This window comes from Pelodiscus sinensis, chromosome 2, assembly GCF_052426305.1.
Source record: "Pelodiscus sinensis isolate ZL-2025 chromosome 2, ASM5242630v1, whole genome shotgun sequence".
Classification (NCBI taxonomy): Eukaryota; Metazoa; Chordata; order Testudines; family Trionychidae; genus Pelodiscus; species Pelodiscus sinensis.
In genome coordinates this window covers 31,786,986-31,804,533 of record NC_143053.1, presented here as the reverse complement: position 1 = coordinate 31,804,533, position 17,548 = coordinate 31,786,986, and the positions used below count along the sequence as shown (strand labels likewise).

The 17,548-nt window shown below is 40.9% G+C and overlaps 1 protein-coding gene across 4 annotated transcripts in view; it reads left to right on the top strand.

The window, feature by feature from the left end:
* The window catches only part of EMC2 (ER membrane protein complex subunit 2), a 55,714-nt gene that overhangs the window by 17,755 nt on the left and 20,411 nt on the right, over positions 1-17,548 (top strand). For all 4 annotated transcript variants that reach the window (XM_025179592.3, XM_006113019.4, XM_075920216.2 and 1 more), the window contains exons 4-5: positions 660-745; positions 2,722-2,779. In XM_025179592.3, the coding sequence (XP_025035377.1) occupies positions 660-745; positions 2,722-2,779 (144 nt within the window). The remainder of the gene's footprint in view (positions 1-659; positions 746-2,721; positions 2,780-17,548) is intronic.

Genomic DNA, 17,548 nt, shown 5'->3' with positions numbered 1-17,548 from the left:
AAAGATACAGATACCCACATATATAAAGTCTGGAGAAGCCTCTTCCTGCGATGGGCCTGGGCACCCAGCAGGGAGGAGCTGCTCTGACTGGGACATCACTGCAGCTCTGGCCTGTGGGGTGCTCTGCCCCGTGGGGTGCCCTGACCTGCTGCAGGCATGGGCTTCTCCATCCCAGCCAGAACAATCTCTGTCGGCCAGGTGCCCTGCAGGCGGGGGGGAGAGGGAAGGCGCTGCAGGAAGGGATTGTTCTGGCCAGGCTGTCCCCACTCATCCTCCTTCAATCAATTAACCAGTTAAATAACATGTTCAACCAGTTAATCAATTAAACGGGATTTTACATCCCTAATATCCATGGATTTGCCGGGCTCTACTCATAGACTCTAAACTTTTAAACTCTGAAAACAATATATATTTTTTGTAAATGGCTGGATCTTTCTCCGCTTGGAGTCTGTGGCTTGTCTATATATTCCGGAATCCTTTTGGCATCACAGGACCAGAAATTAGGAGACTTTCTCCAGGCATTGCTGTGATTCTCCTCTGGTTATGGTAGGAAGTGCTGGTGACAAATATGTCTTCTGATTTTTCTTTTAATTTGATAAGTAATGATTGTCACTAAAAGTTAAATCACTAACTCAGAGGAATTTATTTTATTTATTTAGTTTTGTCTTCAAGAGCTAAGACGACAGTTCCCTGGAAGCCACAGAGTTAAGCGATTAACTGGCATGCGATTTGAATACATGGAAAGGTAATGGCTGAATTTAAAAACCTAATTTGTGTCTGAAAAAGGTAGTTATCTTTTTTTAAAAGCAGTTCTTCTGACAGTAACACTTGGAGCAGAGGGAATGAATTCAGTGTTCTTTCCTTTTTATAAAACGAATATGGTTTATGATGAGCTTACTGTGCTTAGGTGTTTCTGTTGTTTTTTGGCTAGCACAACATTACAAGTATTAAGTATCAGAGGGGTTAGTCTGGATCTGCAAATACTGTTAAGTATTGTAATCTTCCATTTGGACTTGATAGATTTAGAAGGTCCTTTACTTGCCTTCCTCAGATTGTAGACAGTAAAACACTGCACAGGTTTTGGCAACACAAATCCATGCCTCATCTATAAACCAACATTTAATTCACCTGGTCCAGAATTTCAAATACCATTCAAAACCATTGCCCTGCCCAAATAACTGATGAATATAACTCTTTTCCCAAGCTTTGTCCTTATGGGAAAAGCCCTAATAGGATTTTTAGAAAGGACTCCAGAAACATTATAAAATGTAAAATAAAAAACTAACCCTTCTCGGTGCTTTTGCTCTAGCCTACTGAAGGACTATTACTCTTACATTTTATATAGGATTGTTCAGATAACTTACAAATTGGCTCAGTGTCCATAATATAGAACTTTTCTCGCAAGGGTGACCCTAGGAGTAGGCTCTGTCTAGGGCACCTCTAGTCTTTGCCTGATTTTCACATTTGGAAACATTGTATATCAAATTCTGGTATCTTGTTCCAAAATAATTTACTTGTGGTGTGGCAGCTAGCAATTTTGCAAATTTTGGCTTCTATATCTAGCATGAACTATTTCCTGCAACACTCGGCTCACTGTGTTGGCTTTTGAGGGGTAGAGCATGTGGGCCACACTGATTCCAGGATATTGGTCATGTAAAAGGGAAAAAGCCCATTTTCATTGAATAGATGTTTGCCATCCTTTTCCTTGCAAATATTTTGAAACTGTAAATTGATATGAAGCCTATTGTTTGGATTGAAATGAATGGAATGCTGGGCTCTCCCGTGGCAGCAGGAGGCTAAAGCACCTAAGCAAGACCAATTTTACATCCACTCTTCTGCAAAATAAGTTAATTTGAGGTGTTTTGCTAATCTTTCCCCATAATTGTTAGCTCTGGCTTACACACATTGGTTTCATGAACTGGAATCTGTATGGTTAGGGAATGGGTGGTGGTAATTATTTTTCAAGCCTGCTGAAAAGTGTGAAGGTCAGCTCTGCCTACTTTTACGTGTTTCTCTTCAAATTTGTATGATTCAACTAGAGATGTTGGTCCATGCCTTCGACAAATGAACTCTTACTATAGGTATGTAAACGAGGGTATGGTTGGCCAGACTATTGTATTCTGTCTTAACAGTGGCCAGTGCCAAATCCTTTTGGCAGTTAGTTTTATGGATATGTGGAGTATAGGGTTGTCCCTGACAGTCTTGGCTAATAGTCCTTGATGGACCTGTACTGCAGGAACTTCTCATTCTTTTTTTGAACCTAAACTTTTGGCCTTCACAACATCCACTCACAATGAGTTTTATCATTTGGTTGGTTGTTTTGTGAAGTAGTACTTCCTTCTGTGGTATTTTTTAAACTCCTACCTGTTAATTTCATAGGGTATTTTTTAAACTGCTACCTAGTTCCTTATCTTATGTGGAGGAGTAAATAATAGTTTACTATTCACTTTATTCACACCACCTCTGGTCCAGGTGCCGTAGTCCTCCTCAAGACTTCCTTGACAGGAATTTTGCTTGAGTAACTGTGTAAGGACAGTAAAATTCAGGGACTGGTACATGTTTCATGGCAGCTAGATAAGATCATCTTAATACTAAGTATAGAAAATGCAACAAGGCTGTTACGTAAGTATGGAGTCAATCATAAATTTTTTTAACCAAATAATTCAATCAAATCAGCATTTTCTCAAATTTACCTCTATTTCTATTGGTATCTGTATATAGGTATGATGATGCCATCCAGCTATATGACAGAATTTTACAAGAAGATTCAACCAATACAGTAAGTTAAATGATATCGCTGGAAGAAATAATAAATAGTTTTAATGCAGCCTAACCTTTTCATAGTATAACTGTAGTGAAATCATTGGGTATTTTATCAATCTTTTTTAAAAACTTCCTAGTTTAATATTCTAGCATTTAATTGTTTTTTAGAATTATTTCCTTTCCTTTCATCAAAAGGATTCATGGTTGCTTTTTTTTTTTTCTTTTTCTGTATATGTCTATCATTTGAAATGACAGTCCTGCCCATTGACCTCAATGTCTGTGCTATGGCTGGAAGTGAGCCTTCCCATCTAGGTAGACAGATTCACGTTGATGGAGCTTGGGCCCGTGTACTTAATACTAGCAGTGTGAATGTTGTGGATTGGGCTGGAGCTCAGGCTGCCAAACCATTATTTAGGTGGCAATCCAATACTAGATGCTAGACAATTAAAGCTATCCTATCATGTCTCTCCTATCCCTATCGTCTGTTAACCTGATTTTGAAAATGTAATTTAAATATGTTCTGGAAATGTCTGATTTGTACAATAATAATAAATTGATTATTTAATAGCTGGGAAGTTATAAATTTGCTCTCGAGTTAACCTGCAATTCACTATACAGTGTGCCCACTTTAAAAAATCAGTGAGAAGAGATTTTGGGCTACTGGCATCATCCATTCAGATGGCACGTGCAGTCCTGTAATGCTATGTGTTCTTAAGCATTACTTCAGTGCTGGTATGTAGTGGAATTGCTTTGCAGGACTTGCTTGTGTGAGTCTTTATCTTACCACTTGAAATGTAAAATATTTTGAAGGGGCAAATAATTGACTTTTTCTACCTGATACCTCATCAGTGTGTCAGTTGTTGGGTAAAGTTGGAAGTTACAATGATACGGTAAAGGTAGGCTTGGGTCTTTTGTGTGACAGTTAACAGAATCTGGAATCAGTGCCAGTGCATTAAAAAAGGTAGTCAATATTCCTTTTTAATTTAATAATGATTTCTTGTTTTATTTTTATATTAACAAACTTTTCTCTGTATTCTTAGGACTTAATCCTGTGGGTTTGTTGTTTAGTTTTAACTAATCATAACAGTTGTTTGACTATTAGTGATAGCACCTATGTATCTTTTGAGCTCTTTAGCATAATTTCTCTATATATGTAAAAAAAACATTTTTCTGTGGGATGATAGTGACGTCATCATGTCACAGAGTCCACAGGCTGGGGGGTAGGCACATATGAGTAAAGCACCAACCCTAGTCCTGCCCCTTTTGCTCCAGGCCTTGTCCCTGGAGCCACGCTTCACCCACTGACAGCCCGGGGGTGGTGATGTGTGTGTACAATAAGGGGCCTGGGCTGACTGGGGCGAGGAAGGCTTCTGTGGCTGGGGATGAGGTGGGGGGGATTGGGGCTTGCCCCAGAGGAGGGCGAGACAAGGCCCAGGCTGGTGCAGCTGCAGCCTGGCTTTAGTGGCTGGGTGGACAGCTGGGGTTTCTTACCCTCCCCCGAGAGGGCGTTTGGTGAGTGTAGCGAGCAGGGAGCTGCCCTAGTTATTTTTTTTAATTTATAAAATTGCACTTCCATGCTCCAGACATCAACTAAATTAAACTAATCTTTGTAATCTGTACCCATTTTCCAGGGCTAAGTAATGTTTGTGGGGGGAAGGGGTTTGGACAGACAGGTAAAAATCTGATGCGGTTACACGATTATTCAATTAATCAGTTTCTGACATCTTCAGTCATAATTATTCTGTGTCTTTGTCAGGAGGCTTGTGCTGTAGTCTAGTATTTTCTTTTTAAAAAATACGTTACTAGAAGATTTACCCAACGTTGCTTGGGTCCTTAACGCATAACTTTTCTTTTTCATCATTTAAATTGTTCTGGCGTGGGGCTAGGGATGAGAGGTTCAGTATGCATGGTGCCATGCTGGGGAGAGTGGACATTCCAACCCTCTCTCACCACAGCAGCTTGGGGCCAAGTGAGAAGTGCCTGTCCTTGGTTGTTGCAGCTGCAGCAGGAACAGCAGGGGGAAGAGTGCATGTCCCACAGCTGAGACACTTAGACAAACTCTCTGAAATGTACAATAGATAGCTGTACCTTTTCCCACCCTTTCCCAATATAGAGCAAAGTGTTCAATACAGAGCAAAATAGTGGTGGTGTTTTAAAGATGACTGTAGAATAGATAGGGTCAGTCTTGTATTTGAAGAGTGAAAGTCAAATAGACATTTTTGCTGAATTGTCAGGTATTGGAATTGTTTATGGCTTCTACCTATTAATAATTTTTATGCACACATGTGGCTTCTGTAGGAAAATAATTTTTTCAGGATTTTAAACAAGAAACCATTTCTGAGTTTGTCTTGGCACTCACTTTGCCATGAAGCATTTTTTCTGTTCTGCTGACACATGTTGTTGCTTAGATATATTAAACATTTTCTGCTTGGCAAGTACTGTAAGAGAAACACAGACATTTTGTTCATACAAGTCTTGTAGAAATCACACACTTCATGGATTGACAGTTTCAGACAAAAATATGGTTGAGAACTATACAAAGATTAAGAAATTCATTTAAGATGCAGAAGACTCCCTAATTGCGGTAAGTGGAATTAAGAACTCAAGTTCATGAAATCCAAAAGTATATCTTCATGTCAGTTTTTATTGGATTTGAAACTACTGAATTAAGAAAATTACCAGAAGAATAACTCTTTGTAAGCATGAAAGATTGTCTCATTCACCAGCAGATAAAAGATATTATCTCACCTGCCTTGTGTCTAATATCCCAGGACTAACATGGCTACAGCAAAATACCGAACAAATACATTATTGAACTATTTAAGGATGGAGATTGGAGTTGGTGGTTAATTTTGTATATACGTAAAAGCATTAACATTTCATTCTCCCTTGCAGATTTCTAGCTGGAACTAAAGTAAGTCACTCGTAGAATCATTGGGTTGGAAGAGACCTCAGGAGGTCATCTAATCCAACCTCTTGCTCAAAGTAGTTCCAACCCCAATTAAATCATTCCAGCCATGGTTTTGTTAAGCCTGGCCTTAAAAACATCTAAGGGTGCAGATTCCACCACCTCCCTAGGCAACCTGTTCCAGTGCTTCCTCTACACTCCTAGGGAAATAGTTTTTCTTAATATCTGACCCAGACCTCCCCTAACTGCAACTTGAGACCATTGCTCCTTCTGTCATCTACCATCACTGAGAACGCCCAAGCTCCATCTTCTTTGGAATCTCCCCTCATTCTTCTCTTCTGCAAACTATATAAGCTCTGTTCCCTCAGCCTCTCTTCATAAATCATGTGCCTCAGTCCCCCAATCATTTTTGTTACCCTCCGCTGGACTCTCTACAATCTGTCCACATCTTTTCTGTTGGGAGAAGGGGCAAAATTGGATGCATTACTCCATGTGTGGCCTCACCAGTGCTGAAGAGAGAGAAATAATCACTGCCTTCAATCTGCTGTCAGCGCTCCTACTAATGCAGCCCAGTATGCCATTAGCCTTCTTGGTAACAAAGGCACATTATTGACTAATATCCAGATTCTCATCCACTGTAAACCTGAGGTCCTTTTCTACAGAACTGCAGTCAGCCCCCAGCCTGTAATAGTTTCATGGGGATTCTTCCATTGTCCTTGTTGAACCTCATCATGTTTCTTTTGGCCTAATCCTGCAATTTGCCTGTCATTCTGAACCCTGTTTCTGCCTTCGAGTATCTATGTCTCCCCCCAGCTTCGTGTCATCTATGAATTTTCTGAGGATGTAATTCATCTCATCGTCCAGATAATTAATTAAGATATTGAAGAAATCTAGCCCCAGAACCACCTCTGTGAGCACTCCACTTGGTACCAGCTGCCAACTAGACCTCAACTATTGATCACAACTTGTTGAGCCCGACAATCTAGCCAGCTTTCTGTCCACCTTATAGTCCATTCATCCAAGCCATATTCTTGAACTTTCTGGCAAGAATACCACGGGATACTTTATTAAAAGCTTTGTTAAAGTCAACATATATCACACTCCTCACTTCCCCATATCTGCTATTTCAGTTATCTTAACATAGAAAGTGCTTATATTGGTCAGTCATGACTTGCCCTTGGTGAATCTGTGTTTTACTACTAAATATGTAGATGGTATTTATTTGTTCTGCAGGGGAGGTGAGAAGGGAGGGGTGGAGGAGGAAAGGCACACAGGAGCAATGCAGGAACCCCTTGTGGAGAGGCCCCGGGGAGAGTCTCACAACAAGCATTGGCTGAAATTCTTCCTCAAGGCCTCTCTGAGCGCTGCCCCTTGATGTGCTTGTTGAATTACGCAGGTGTCTGGATGCTTTTAAGCCTTGGCCAGCTGTTCAGCCTCTGCTCCCCACCCTGGCAGGAAAGTCTCCCCCTTTTTCTCACAAAGGTTGTGGAGCACATAGCAAGCCACCACCATGAAGGGGATGTTTCGCTCACTGTGGTCCAGGTGGATGAGGAAAGTCCTGAACATTCCCTTCAAGTGGCCAAATGCACACATACCCACCACGCGGCACCTGCTCAGCCTGGTTTTGAAGTTCTCTTTGGTGGAGTCCAGGCTGCCTTCGTAGGCCTTCATGAGCCAGGGGAGCAAGAGGTAGGCTGGGTCGACTATGATGCACATGGGCATGTCTATGTCCTCAACCCTGACGGTGTGCCCAGAGGAAAAGAGTGAAGCCCTACGAAGGCAGCCTGGACTCCTAGGGTGCATTGGTTTGGTGTCCCGCGAAGGCATAGGCAGGGAGGAGTGGTGTGAGAGACTTGACTGTATAGAGGAGCCCCTGAAACCATGTTTCTTGTTTCCTGACCAAGCAGCCACAGGAACTGTGCACCCTCCTGGTACATTCCCTAGAGTGCTTCTGGGGACTCTAAGTTCAAGGCAGGCTCCAGTCAGTATGGGCGTGCTATTTTGAAGTAATTTGGAGCTATTTTGATGCTCCCCCATAGTGTGGATGTGCCATTTCAATATTGTTATTTTGGGAATTATTATTTTGATTTTACTTATTTCAAAAATATTTCCTGGTGTTGACATGCCCTAAGAGTTTATAATCTATGATGTGGCTAAGATAGGAGGGACAGAGAGAGACTGGGGAGACAGAAGTAGAAGGGGCTAAAACCCCCATAATGCAAACTTGCTTCTGGAACCCAAAACTGAACTTGGGAGTTCTGAGTCTCTGAAATCATCTGTTGTCAACATATAGCTATAAAATCTAGTGACAAGGACTGTGTCTTGTTTTCCTGTAGGGCGAGGTGCACATTAAGGTTAGTAGTCTGCTGCTGCTATCAATTATTGTGTTAGCTGTGTTGTGGAGTTGGTATGGTTCCAAATAGAATTTCTCTTTTTTTTCTTCAGTTTAAAAAAATTATAAGAATTTGTATTAAAACTATTAAAAGATCATCGAGGGTAGAAAGTTAGGAAGAGTCAGAATTTTTACCTCAGCAATCTTAAATCAGCCTTTTTAAGAGTATGCATCATGATGCAGGGTTTTGTTAGCTAAAGAGCAGTTGTAAAATTATTGAAACACCTTTATAAAATGTTAAAAATTTGGTTTTACAAAAACAATTTGGAGCTAGGTTCAACTTTTAACTTCTTCATTTTATGGAGTATATATTTATAATCTAGATCTTAATATCTCCATCAGCCGTTTTAACAATATTATCACTGGGTTTCTAATAGCATTATTGTAGATGATTTACGAATAAACCTGTAAGTAATCTGTCTCTCTTAGGTATTTATATACCCCTAATTATCATAGAATGTGACCATATCACAGTCTTGAATGTGTATATCCTCATAACACTTATCTGGGGCAAGGTAGTGCTATTATCCTATTTTGAAGATCGGGAGCATAGACACAGAGATGAAGGGCTAGATCCACAAAAGGATATAGGCATGTAACTGCTATTTTAGGCACCAAAAGCAAACATTGATTTTCAAAACTGTGGCTCAGCAGCCACCTATAGTTATAGGCTCCGAGGCTTCTACTAGTGAAGTTACCAAGGTGTCTGAATTTCTGCTGATGGTCATATGAATAGCCATCCTAGTTCTGATGCCACCAGGCAGGATCCCCAGAGTAAGTGTTCTTTCTCCTATCTTCTTTGCCCTGTGTACCATTACTGGAGCTGGGGCTGTGGTGCTATTTTTAGTATCATGGTTCTGGCCTCAGAAGCTGCCACCAGCTGTAGCTGTTCCCAGGGCAGGGCCGCATAGTGGGTGGCTGCTGCGTGTGCTGGAACTAAAGCCTGGTCATTGTGCTATTTTTAGTACCAGGGCCCAGGCTCCAGCTCCTGCAGCTGCCATGCCGCCTGCCCTGGCTTGAAGCCCTGAGGAAGGACTGTAGTTAGGGCTAGGGCTGGGCTGTGTTGTGGCTACCTAGCTGCTTCTGGGGTGAGGCAGCCACCCACTATGCAGCCCTGTCCCAGAGCAGTTGAGCAGCCATTGCACAGCTCTGCTAAAGAGGTGCATGGGAGTCAAATTGTTGGTGCGTGCCTACGCAGGTGAGCACCGTAAAGGGAACTATGATGGGAACCCAGGTACTATGCTGCATCATTATGCTTTCAAGGCTATAGATAACTTGAACAAAAATTGTCCTTAATAGGTAGTGCGATCACAGCCTCTGCTTAGTCTTTGGAGTGCCTCCTGCTCCCAACAAGCTCAGTTACCATCTTGCTTGTTTGAATCACAGCTGCTTCACTTTCATCCAGATCCTCACGTCTGTTAAAAAAAGGGAGAGTAATGAGACTGTCAAGTCTGGGTGTCATAGGTCTCAGTGGCATTTCCAGTTTTGGTGGCCCATGTTCCTGGAGGTTTCATCACATCACAGAATCTTTAATTTAAGATTAATCTTTAATTCCTGGAGACTTCTTAGATCTGAGTATCATCAGCATGTTGATAGTGTCGCAGACCAAAATGCTTTCTTCCTCCTTTAGTGGCTTTTAGGCTGTATCTAGACTGCAGTTTTTTTTTTTTTTTTTTAAAGAGTAGCCTTTTTTCGAAAAAACTTCACCTGCGTCTAGACTTCAGACGCGTTCTCTCAAAATTATATCAAAAGTCCGCGGCTTTTCTTTCGACGGCGGTACTCCTCATTTCACGAGGAAGAACGCCTTTTTTCGAAAGTGCTCTTTCGAAAAAAGGCATTCTTGAATGCAAACAGGGCTTTTTTGAAAGAGCATCCAGACTGCCTGGGTGCTCTCTTTTGAAAAAGCGGCTTGCTTTTTCGAAAGTACTGCTTGCAGTCTAGACGCTCTTTTTCGAAAGAGGCTTTTTCGAAAGAGGCTTGCAGTCTAGATGTAGCCTTACATACTTTTGAACAGAAGGAGGTCAGGTGAGAGCCTCAGGGACCTGCACATTCTGGTTCCTTTGTGGAGGAGCAGCAATTGTCCAACAGTATGCTCTGTGAGCTCTGAGGGAAAGGAAGAAATCTACTGAAGAGCCATTGCAATTAGCCCAGTGAGTAGGGGTCGCATTTAGTAATGCTTTTTCTGTTTTGTTTTTGGCAGTTTTAAGAAAATAGTCCGGTTTTCAGTTTCAGAAGGTTACTAATCCTTTTATAACAATTTTTTTAACCATGCATAAAACAAAAAAAGTTCTTGATTTTTTTGCTTTCAAGAATTTCATTCTTTTTATAATTCACAGAACTGAATTTCTGTAACATTGAAACCAGTCACACAAAATGTGGAACTATTCCTTCACGTAAGCGATTCAGTAACTATAAAATCATCTTCTGGTAATACTCTCTTTCCAACCATGAAATTTAGAATGAACTCAGACTTTTTTGTTAGTGTATTTTTACTAATCAAATGCAGAAGTTGATAAATGCTCAAATCCTCACTTCGCTTTTAGTCTCCTTAATGCTGATTAAAAAGAATCATGACAAATGGAGGATTAGTTCTTGAGCCAAAGTGGGGATTATTAGTCTTTAAAAGAAATAGCTTGGAAAGGTTCGTTGCTTAATAAAGAAATATGTGACATACTAAAGCACCTTAGCCCATATGATACTGATTATAGTATGTGTTTCTTTAAGATGACATATATCTTTCTATTAAGAATGTTGGCTTTACAGAGTTAGCCAATAATTGCTCCAATGTTTTGTTTTAAACTCTGGAAAATTGATAGGGGGAATTCCATTCTATAGGTTCTACATCATCTAGCAACATCGATTTTGTTGCAATGACAGATTTTTTTTTTTTTACCCTGTTCCTGAAATTCTTCTTGAATTGGAAGTGGGGGAAATAGTCATTTGCATGTCAAACTTGTTCATAAAATTTTTAATTTTGCTAAGATATAAAGAAATTGAAGTACTTTTTCAGGTAAAATGCAAACTTAGCTATTAAGGTGATTCAGCTTTTGTTTTTCTACTTCTGTACCTGTTGTCATGTATAGAACATTTATTGTAGTATGTTGTTCAGATTGCATTGTAAAATTTAGTGTCTCTTGGGGTTTGAAAACATGACCTGAACGCACTTGAAACACTCTTCAACTGGAGAACAAATAAAAACAAAAATGTTCTGTTTTGAATCTTTGGTTTTCTAAAAAAGAATCAAATCATGATTTTATGGACTTGACTTATGATTTCCTTTTTAATATTTCGATTCACAGTAATGAAAACTTGAGTATGTGAACTTCTGTTTCAGTATTCAATTTCCCTTTATTTTGCTCATGGGATTGAAAACCATTAGACTTATTAATAGAAAATCTATTGTAGTTACACTTTCCTTTCAAATTTTCCCCAAGAATTTTAAATAGCTTCAAAAAAATTGCTTCTGTAAAACACATTAATTCACCAATTTCATTTACTCCATGCCATTTTAAAAGAACTTTGTTCTTCCAAATGCAGTGCTTTCTCTGTGAAACGCCAGCACAGCTCTAAAATGTCCAGAGCTCTCATTTAAGCTGAGATTCGTCATTTGTAAGTAAGACAAAGGATATGGTGTTTTCAACTTTTTCCCCAAAAGGCACTTTTTGGGAGGTGATAGGATTTTGGTTTAAAAATCTAAATTGGTTTGGTTTGGGGCTAGGAAGGGGTTGAGCAATGAGAAAAATATTAGAAACAAAAAAATTAAGTATAGTGCTCAAGAGACTTAGTGAGACTTTGTCTGGGTAAGAGTGTTGCTTGCCAGGAAGGAATGTCTTCAAACCACACACATAATTTATCTCAGATGTGAGTGCTATGCACTGCTGATTACAGCCCGCTAATCATTCTAGGTTGTGTGGTCTTCTAATGTGACCAGGTATCCAGTAGGTGCTAGTTGCAGCTGATCATTTTATACTTGTGTCCTAAAAAAGGTTTCTTAGAAGTAGGTCGTTTGAAGTCTGAATGGTCTCAGTGCCCCCCCCCTCCCCCCTCCCATAAAAAAGGAAATAAGAAGAACCCAGGAAACGACAGACCAGTCAGTTTAATTTCTGTGCCAGGAAAGATAATGGGGCGAGTAATTAAGGAATTTATCTGCAAACATCTGGAAGAAAATAAGGTGATCGGTAACAGCCAGTATGGATTTGTAAAGAATAAATCATGTCAAACCAATCTCATACCTTTATTTGATAGGATAACAAGTCTGGAGGATAAGGGAGAAGTGGTGGACGTGGTATACCTAGAATTTAGTAATGCATCTGACATGCTCTTGCATGATCTTCTTATCAGTAACTAGGGAAATATAACCTAGATGGGGCTACAATAAGGTGGGTGCATAACTGGCTGGATAAACGTTCTCAGAGAGTAATTATTAATGGTTCACAGTCATGCTTGAAGGGTTCCACATGGGATTCCACAGGGGTCTGTGTCAAACTATTCTGGAAGGGCCTACTTTTATATTACTGAGGCAGGTGGGGGAGCAGGTAAGTGTGGGACTCCAGTGCCCTGGTATATGAGAGGCGCGCAGGGATGGGAGACATGGGAGGCCCTGGGGCTGCAGATGGAACCCAAGTGGGCTGTGGGCTCCTGCGACCCACTGAGGTGAAGTGGACTCACTCATGTGGTCCACCTACCATTCCTAGTTGCCTATCCCTGGTTTAGATTAAATGATGCATCTTGCGATAAAACATTACCCAAATTATACTGTAGAGACAGTATTCCTTTCAGCTGGAGGCAGCATATCTTAGTGGATAGACAACTGGATTAAGACACCTAGGTTATACTGCCAGCTCTGCCACTGGCCTGCTAGTCATTTGAGCTAGTCATTTCCCCTTTGAGATCTACTGATAAAAGCAGTACAGATGGTATTTTATTTTCTTAGCGACACAGCCAAAATAAAGACATACTTCTGCAAACTGACAGTTGAGCATATTTAAATGAATTGCTTTTGTGTGTTACTTTGTATTTCATCACAACATTTTAAAATTGCCTCGGTGTACAAATTTAAAAATTTAGCGAAGTGGCATAAAGTATGTTGCTGCCAACGTTTCCTGTAAGCTGAGCGCTTGGATGGCTGTCCAGGAGAGATTCAGTGCTGCCCAGCTGATTAGTAGAGCGCCCGCAGCCGGTAGCATGTGTTTCTGTTTGTGTTGCACATCTGCACATACCTTTATTCCGCCCATGGACGGAAAAAAATAGAAGGAACATCGGTTGCTGCTGTGTATAAATAATACTAGAGATTTTCACAGCCAAATGGAGATTTAGCCACACAACTTCTATTCAAAGTAGAACATTATCAACATTATTATCCAAAAGATAGTTTTTTAGGAACCATGGATTAACACCACTGCCCTTGTAAGTAGATTTACCATCCTGATCATGTCCAGTTCTTCTTCAGATACCTTTGGTGGCTTCCTCTCTACCTCTGAATTAAAAGTCCAAAAGCATTATAATGTTGTTCTCAAGGTCCCACATAATTTGGCCTTTGTCATTTGATTTCCCCTTTGTTCTGTCCTAGCAGCATGCCTTCATGTTGTAGATTTACACATAATGTAAATGTAGATTTACACTTTTAGTAATCTTTTGTCTTCCAAGTTGCTCTTCAGAAATCCTTTCTACCATGATGCCACAGACCTTTTTCCTCCTCTTAGCTAAAAAAATAAGAGGATTAGCTTCTTTAAAAAAGAAAAAATCTTACGGAACCTTCAAGATATATGCATTACTGATCAGGCCTTAGGCCAGGGGTGAGCAAGAGGCTGCCAGCAGGCTGTAAATTGTAAATTGGAAAGGGTACAGAGAAGAGCAACAAGAATGATGAAAGGTCTAGAGAACATGACCTATGAAGCCAGGCTTCATGAACTGGGCTTGTTTAGTTTGGAAAAAAGAAGATTAAGGGGGGACATGATAGCGGTTTTCAAATATCTAAAAGGGTGTCACAAGGAGGAAGGAGAAAATTTGTTCCTCTTGGTTTCTGAGGACAGGACAAGGAGTAATGGGCTTAAAGTGCAGCAGGGGAGGTTTAGATTGGACATTAGAAAAAAATTCCTAACTGTCAGGGTGGTCAAATATTGGAATAAATTGCCAAGGGAGGTGGTGGAATCTCCCTCTCTGGAGATATTTAAGAACAGGTTAGATAGACATCTGTCAGGGATGGTGTAGGTGGAGCTTGGTCCTGCCTTGAGGGCGGGGGGCTGGACTCGATGACCTCTTGAGGTCCCTTCCAGTCCTATTTTTCTATGATTCTATGATTCTATCTGGCCTGTCAAGCCACCGGATTTGGCCCACGGCGGTCTCGCTGGGACCCTTAAGCATAGCACAGCGGTAGCCGCTTTAAACGTGGTTATTGTATTCTGGGATCGAAGGGGGAGGCTTTGTGCTCTGCCCCGCCCCCATCAAAATCTCTCAGCTCCCTTTGGCCAGTTTCTGACTAATAGCGGCTGAGATATTTTGCTGGTGGCAGAGGAAGCCTCCTCCTTCCCTCCCCCACACTCTTTCACCCTGCCCAGACCAGAGCCACATGGAGCAGCTTGCAATTGCAGCCTTCAGGTACCTGCAGGGCTGCTGACTGTAAGCTGCCTCAGTAAGCGCCTCCCAGCCAGAGCCTGCCTCAGGCATCGCCGCTCTCTTCCCTTCCCCCTGCAACTACCTGCCCCAGGTCACCACCCAAACTCTCTGTACTCCTTTCCCCCAAGTCACAACTCCTTCCCAGACCCTGCACCCCCTCCTACACCTTTTCCCTAGGCCAGAATCCTCCCTTGCTCTGCACCCCATTTCCCTGCCCCAAGCCATCACCCAAACCCTCTGCACCCCTTCACCCAGGTCACAACTCCTTCCCAGACCCTGCGCCCCGTCCTAGAGCCCCACCCTCACGCCAGTATCCTCTCCTGCACCCATACTCCCTCCTGGACTCTGCACCCCAAGTCTCTGCTGCAGATCACAACCCCCTATTTCACCCAAACTCCCCCTCAAACTTCACACTCTCTTCTGCACCCCAGTCTCCTGTCCCAAGCTCCCTTCTGCACCCAACCTCTGTCTCAGACCCCAAACCCCTTCGGTAGAAATGTGGCCCTTGAGCACTTGCCAGAATCTTGGTGTGGCCCCACCATTAAAAATTATTGTCCACCCCTGACTTAGTCCCTGTACTTGTTATCCTTTGTGTTATTTATTGTATGAATGTTTATTTAATCTCTTCTGGGCAAAGATTTCATCTTCCATTTTTCCATTAAGTATCATGGCATCATATACAATTCCAGCAAGAATTTGAATGACTAGTGATGTTAAGGCCTCTGTTTTACATCACACCTGAAATTTAATACTGAAATCTATACTGTATTTTAATACAGTGCTGACTCAAAGGAAAGAATTATACCTACTATATTACTAACAATAGAAGGAAAATTGTGAGAAATCTGAGGCTTATCTTTTAAGTACTAGTTTAACCAACACAGTTAAGTTTGAGATTTGAATAATTGAGTTAACAACGCCTCTAGAGAATAATTACAGAATTATTGTTTCTTCTTTACTGACTTGCTCAAGTTTTCTCTTAAGCTTAGGGACCAACAGTTAATAATAGAGAAAACAAAATTCCAGTAACTGTCAAGTAAATTTCTCCCTTGCTGTTCAATTTTTGCATATTCTTGAATTCTGTCACAGTGAATTTTATGTGCTTGCCTCCATCCTAGAAGAAATTAGGCAAATACTAAAAGGATGTGTGTATAACTAAGAAGTTAATAAAGGATTGAGGGTAGCTAAAAACAGTGATTGCAGTAGATCATGCTTGATGATGTTTCTGGGATAGTGTGGCACAAAGTGAATTTTTAAGATATTGTTTCAAACTCGGAAACAAACAGCACTTTTATTAGAACAAATGAAGCAATATTATTTGAAAAATTGTCCATTTCCATGCAACCCAAGCATCTAGATTTTTTCTTTATATGGTTTACTTTTGTTCCATATTTCCATATGAACACACGCAAAATTAGGGAAAAATGAGTATGATCCTAGAATTGTGAGAAGTGACTTACTTGAGGACTCCTGAGGAGGATGGCTGTTAGATGACCTTTTCATGGGTTAGCATTTTTTGCTTCTCACCTATACCATGACAATTTTTTTTTTAATTATGTTAAAATCATAGCCCTGTTAATGAGAAATCAGTCTGTAAAGCGGTAGTCCCCAAACTTTACAGAGCCATGCTCTCTTTATCACATTTGCACCTCCCCCTGACAGGAGTGGGGCTACCTCCAGGCTCCTATGCTGTGGGCAGAACTGGGACGATCACTGCCAGGTTGGAGGTCAAGGCCGGGGACAGAGCAGGGGCAAAGCAGAGCTGGGAGCAGAGCAAAACTGGGTGGTGCACCCTTCTAATGCCCTCCCAAATGTTCGTCAGTGCCCCTCTTTATAATTCATCCCACAGTTTGGGGACGTGTTGTAATGTTACTACAGGTCCAGGATTCAATAAAGCACTTTCTGGGACTTAGCCTGGTTTAACTTTGGAAAGGTGGAATTTCACACTTGTTGAGGAAAAAATAATAGTTTGTTTATTTTTAAAAACAAAGATAAGACAGGAGGGCAGGCAAAAAGTAGCTATTTGGAATGTTAGGATCTTTCTCAAAGGAGATGGGTTGGGGCAGAGAGGACAGGTGAGGCCGTAAAAAGTGCATGATAAATGCATTTATCAGATGGCCTATAAAGTTACGATTAATAGTTTTATAGTAATCAAAGGCATGAGACATGGTAGAGATAATGTGATCCTTACCCAAAGTGTGAAATTTAAATTTTAGTTAACAGATGGAGATAAGCAACAGTAAGAGAATGGGGAGAGAAAACAAGGGATACCAAAATTTAGTGTGGATATTGATGCCACATGGGCTAAGAGTGAATGAGTGCATACAAGGTATAGAGAAGAATGCTCCTGCATGTCAATCTGAAGTAGTTGTGATCATTCAAGGGATAATAGTTTTAAGTGAATGTGTGTTGGTAATACAAGATGTTCACTGTGAGATGACTGTATTCTGGCACTTGATTCCCTACTTGATCTCTTCATCTGCTAGACCCTAGCTTTGATGACTTTCTGGTGTTGGTGGGCTGTTTTATGATATGGTATAGGTTTTGGAACAGGTGGCTGGGGACTCCTAGAATTAACCATTGTGGGTTTTTTCTATTTTTTTAACCTCGTAGAATTTATGCATAGCTTTACACATTGATCCAAAACTCTCTGAAGTCAGTGAAAAGTCCTCCTTAAAGGACTGTGTCAACACACTTTAGAAATCCATGTGTGCATATATGCTGCTCAGAATAATGAATTACTAAAATGCTCTTCTGGTGGGGGAAGTGTAAAATGTTATTACAATGCAATATCTCCATCTTTTGGGTTTATATTGTGTCAAGATGGATTTTTCCACACACATGGAAAACAGGTTAGTTTTAGAAAAGCT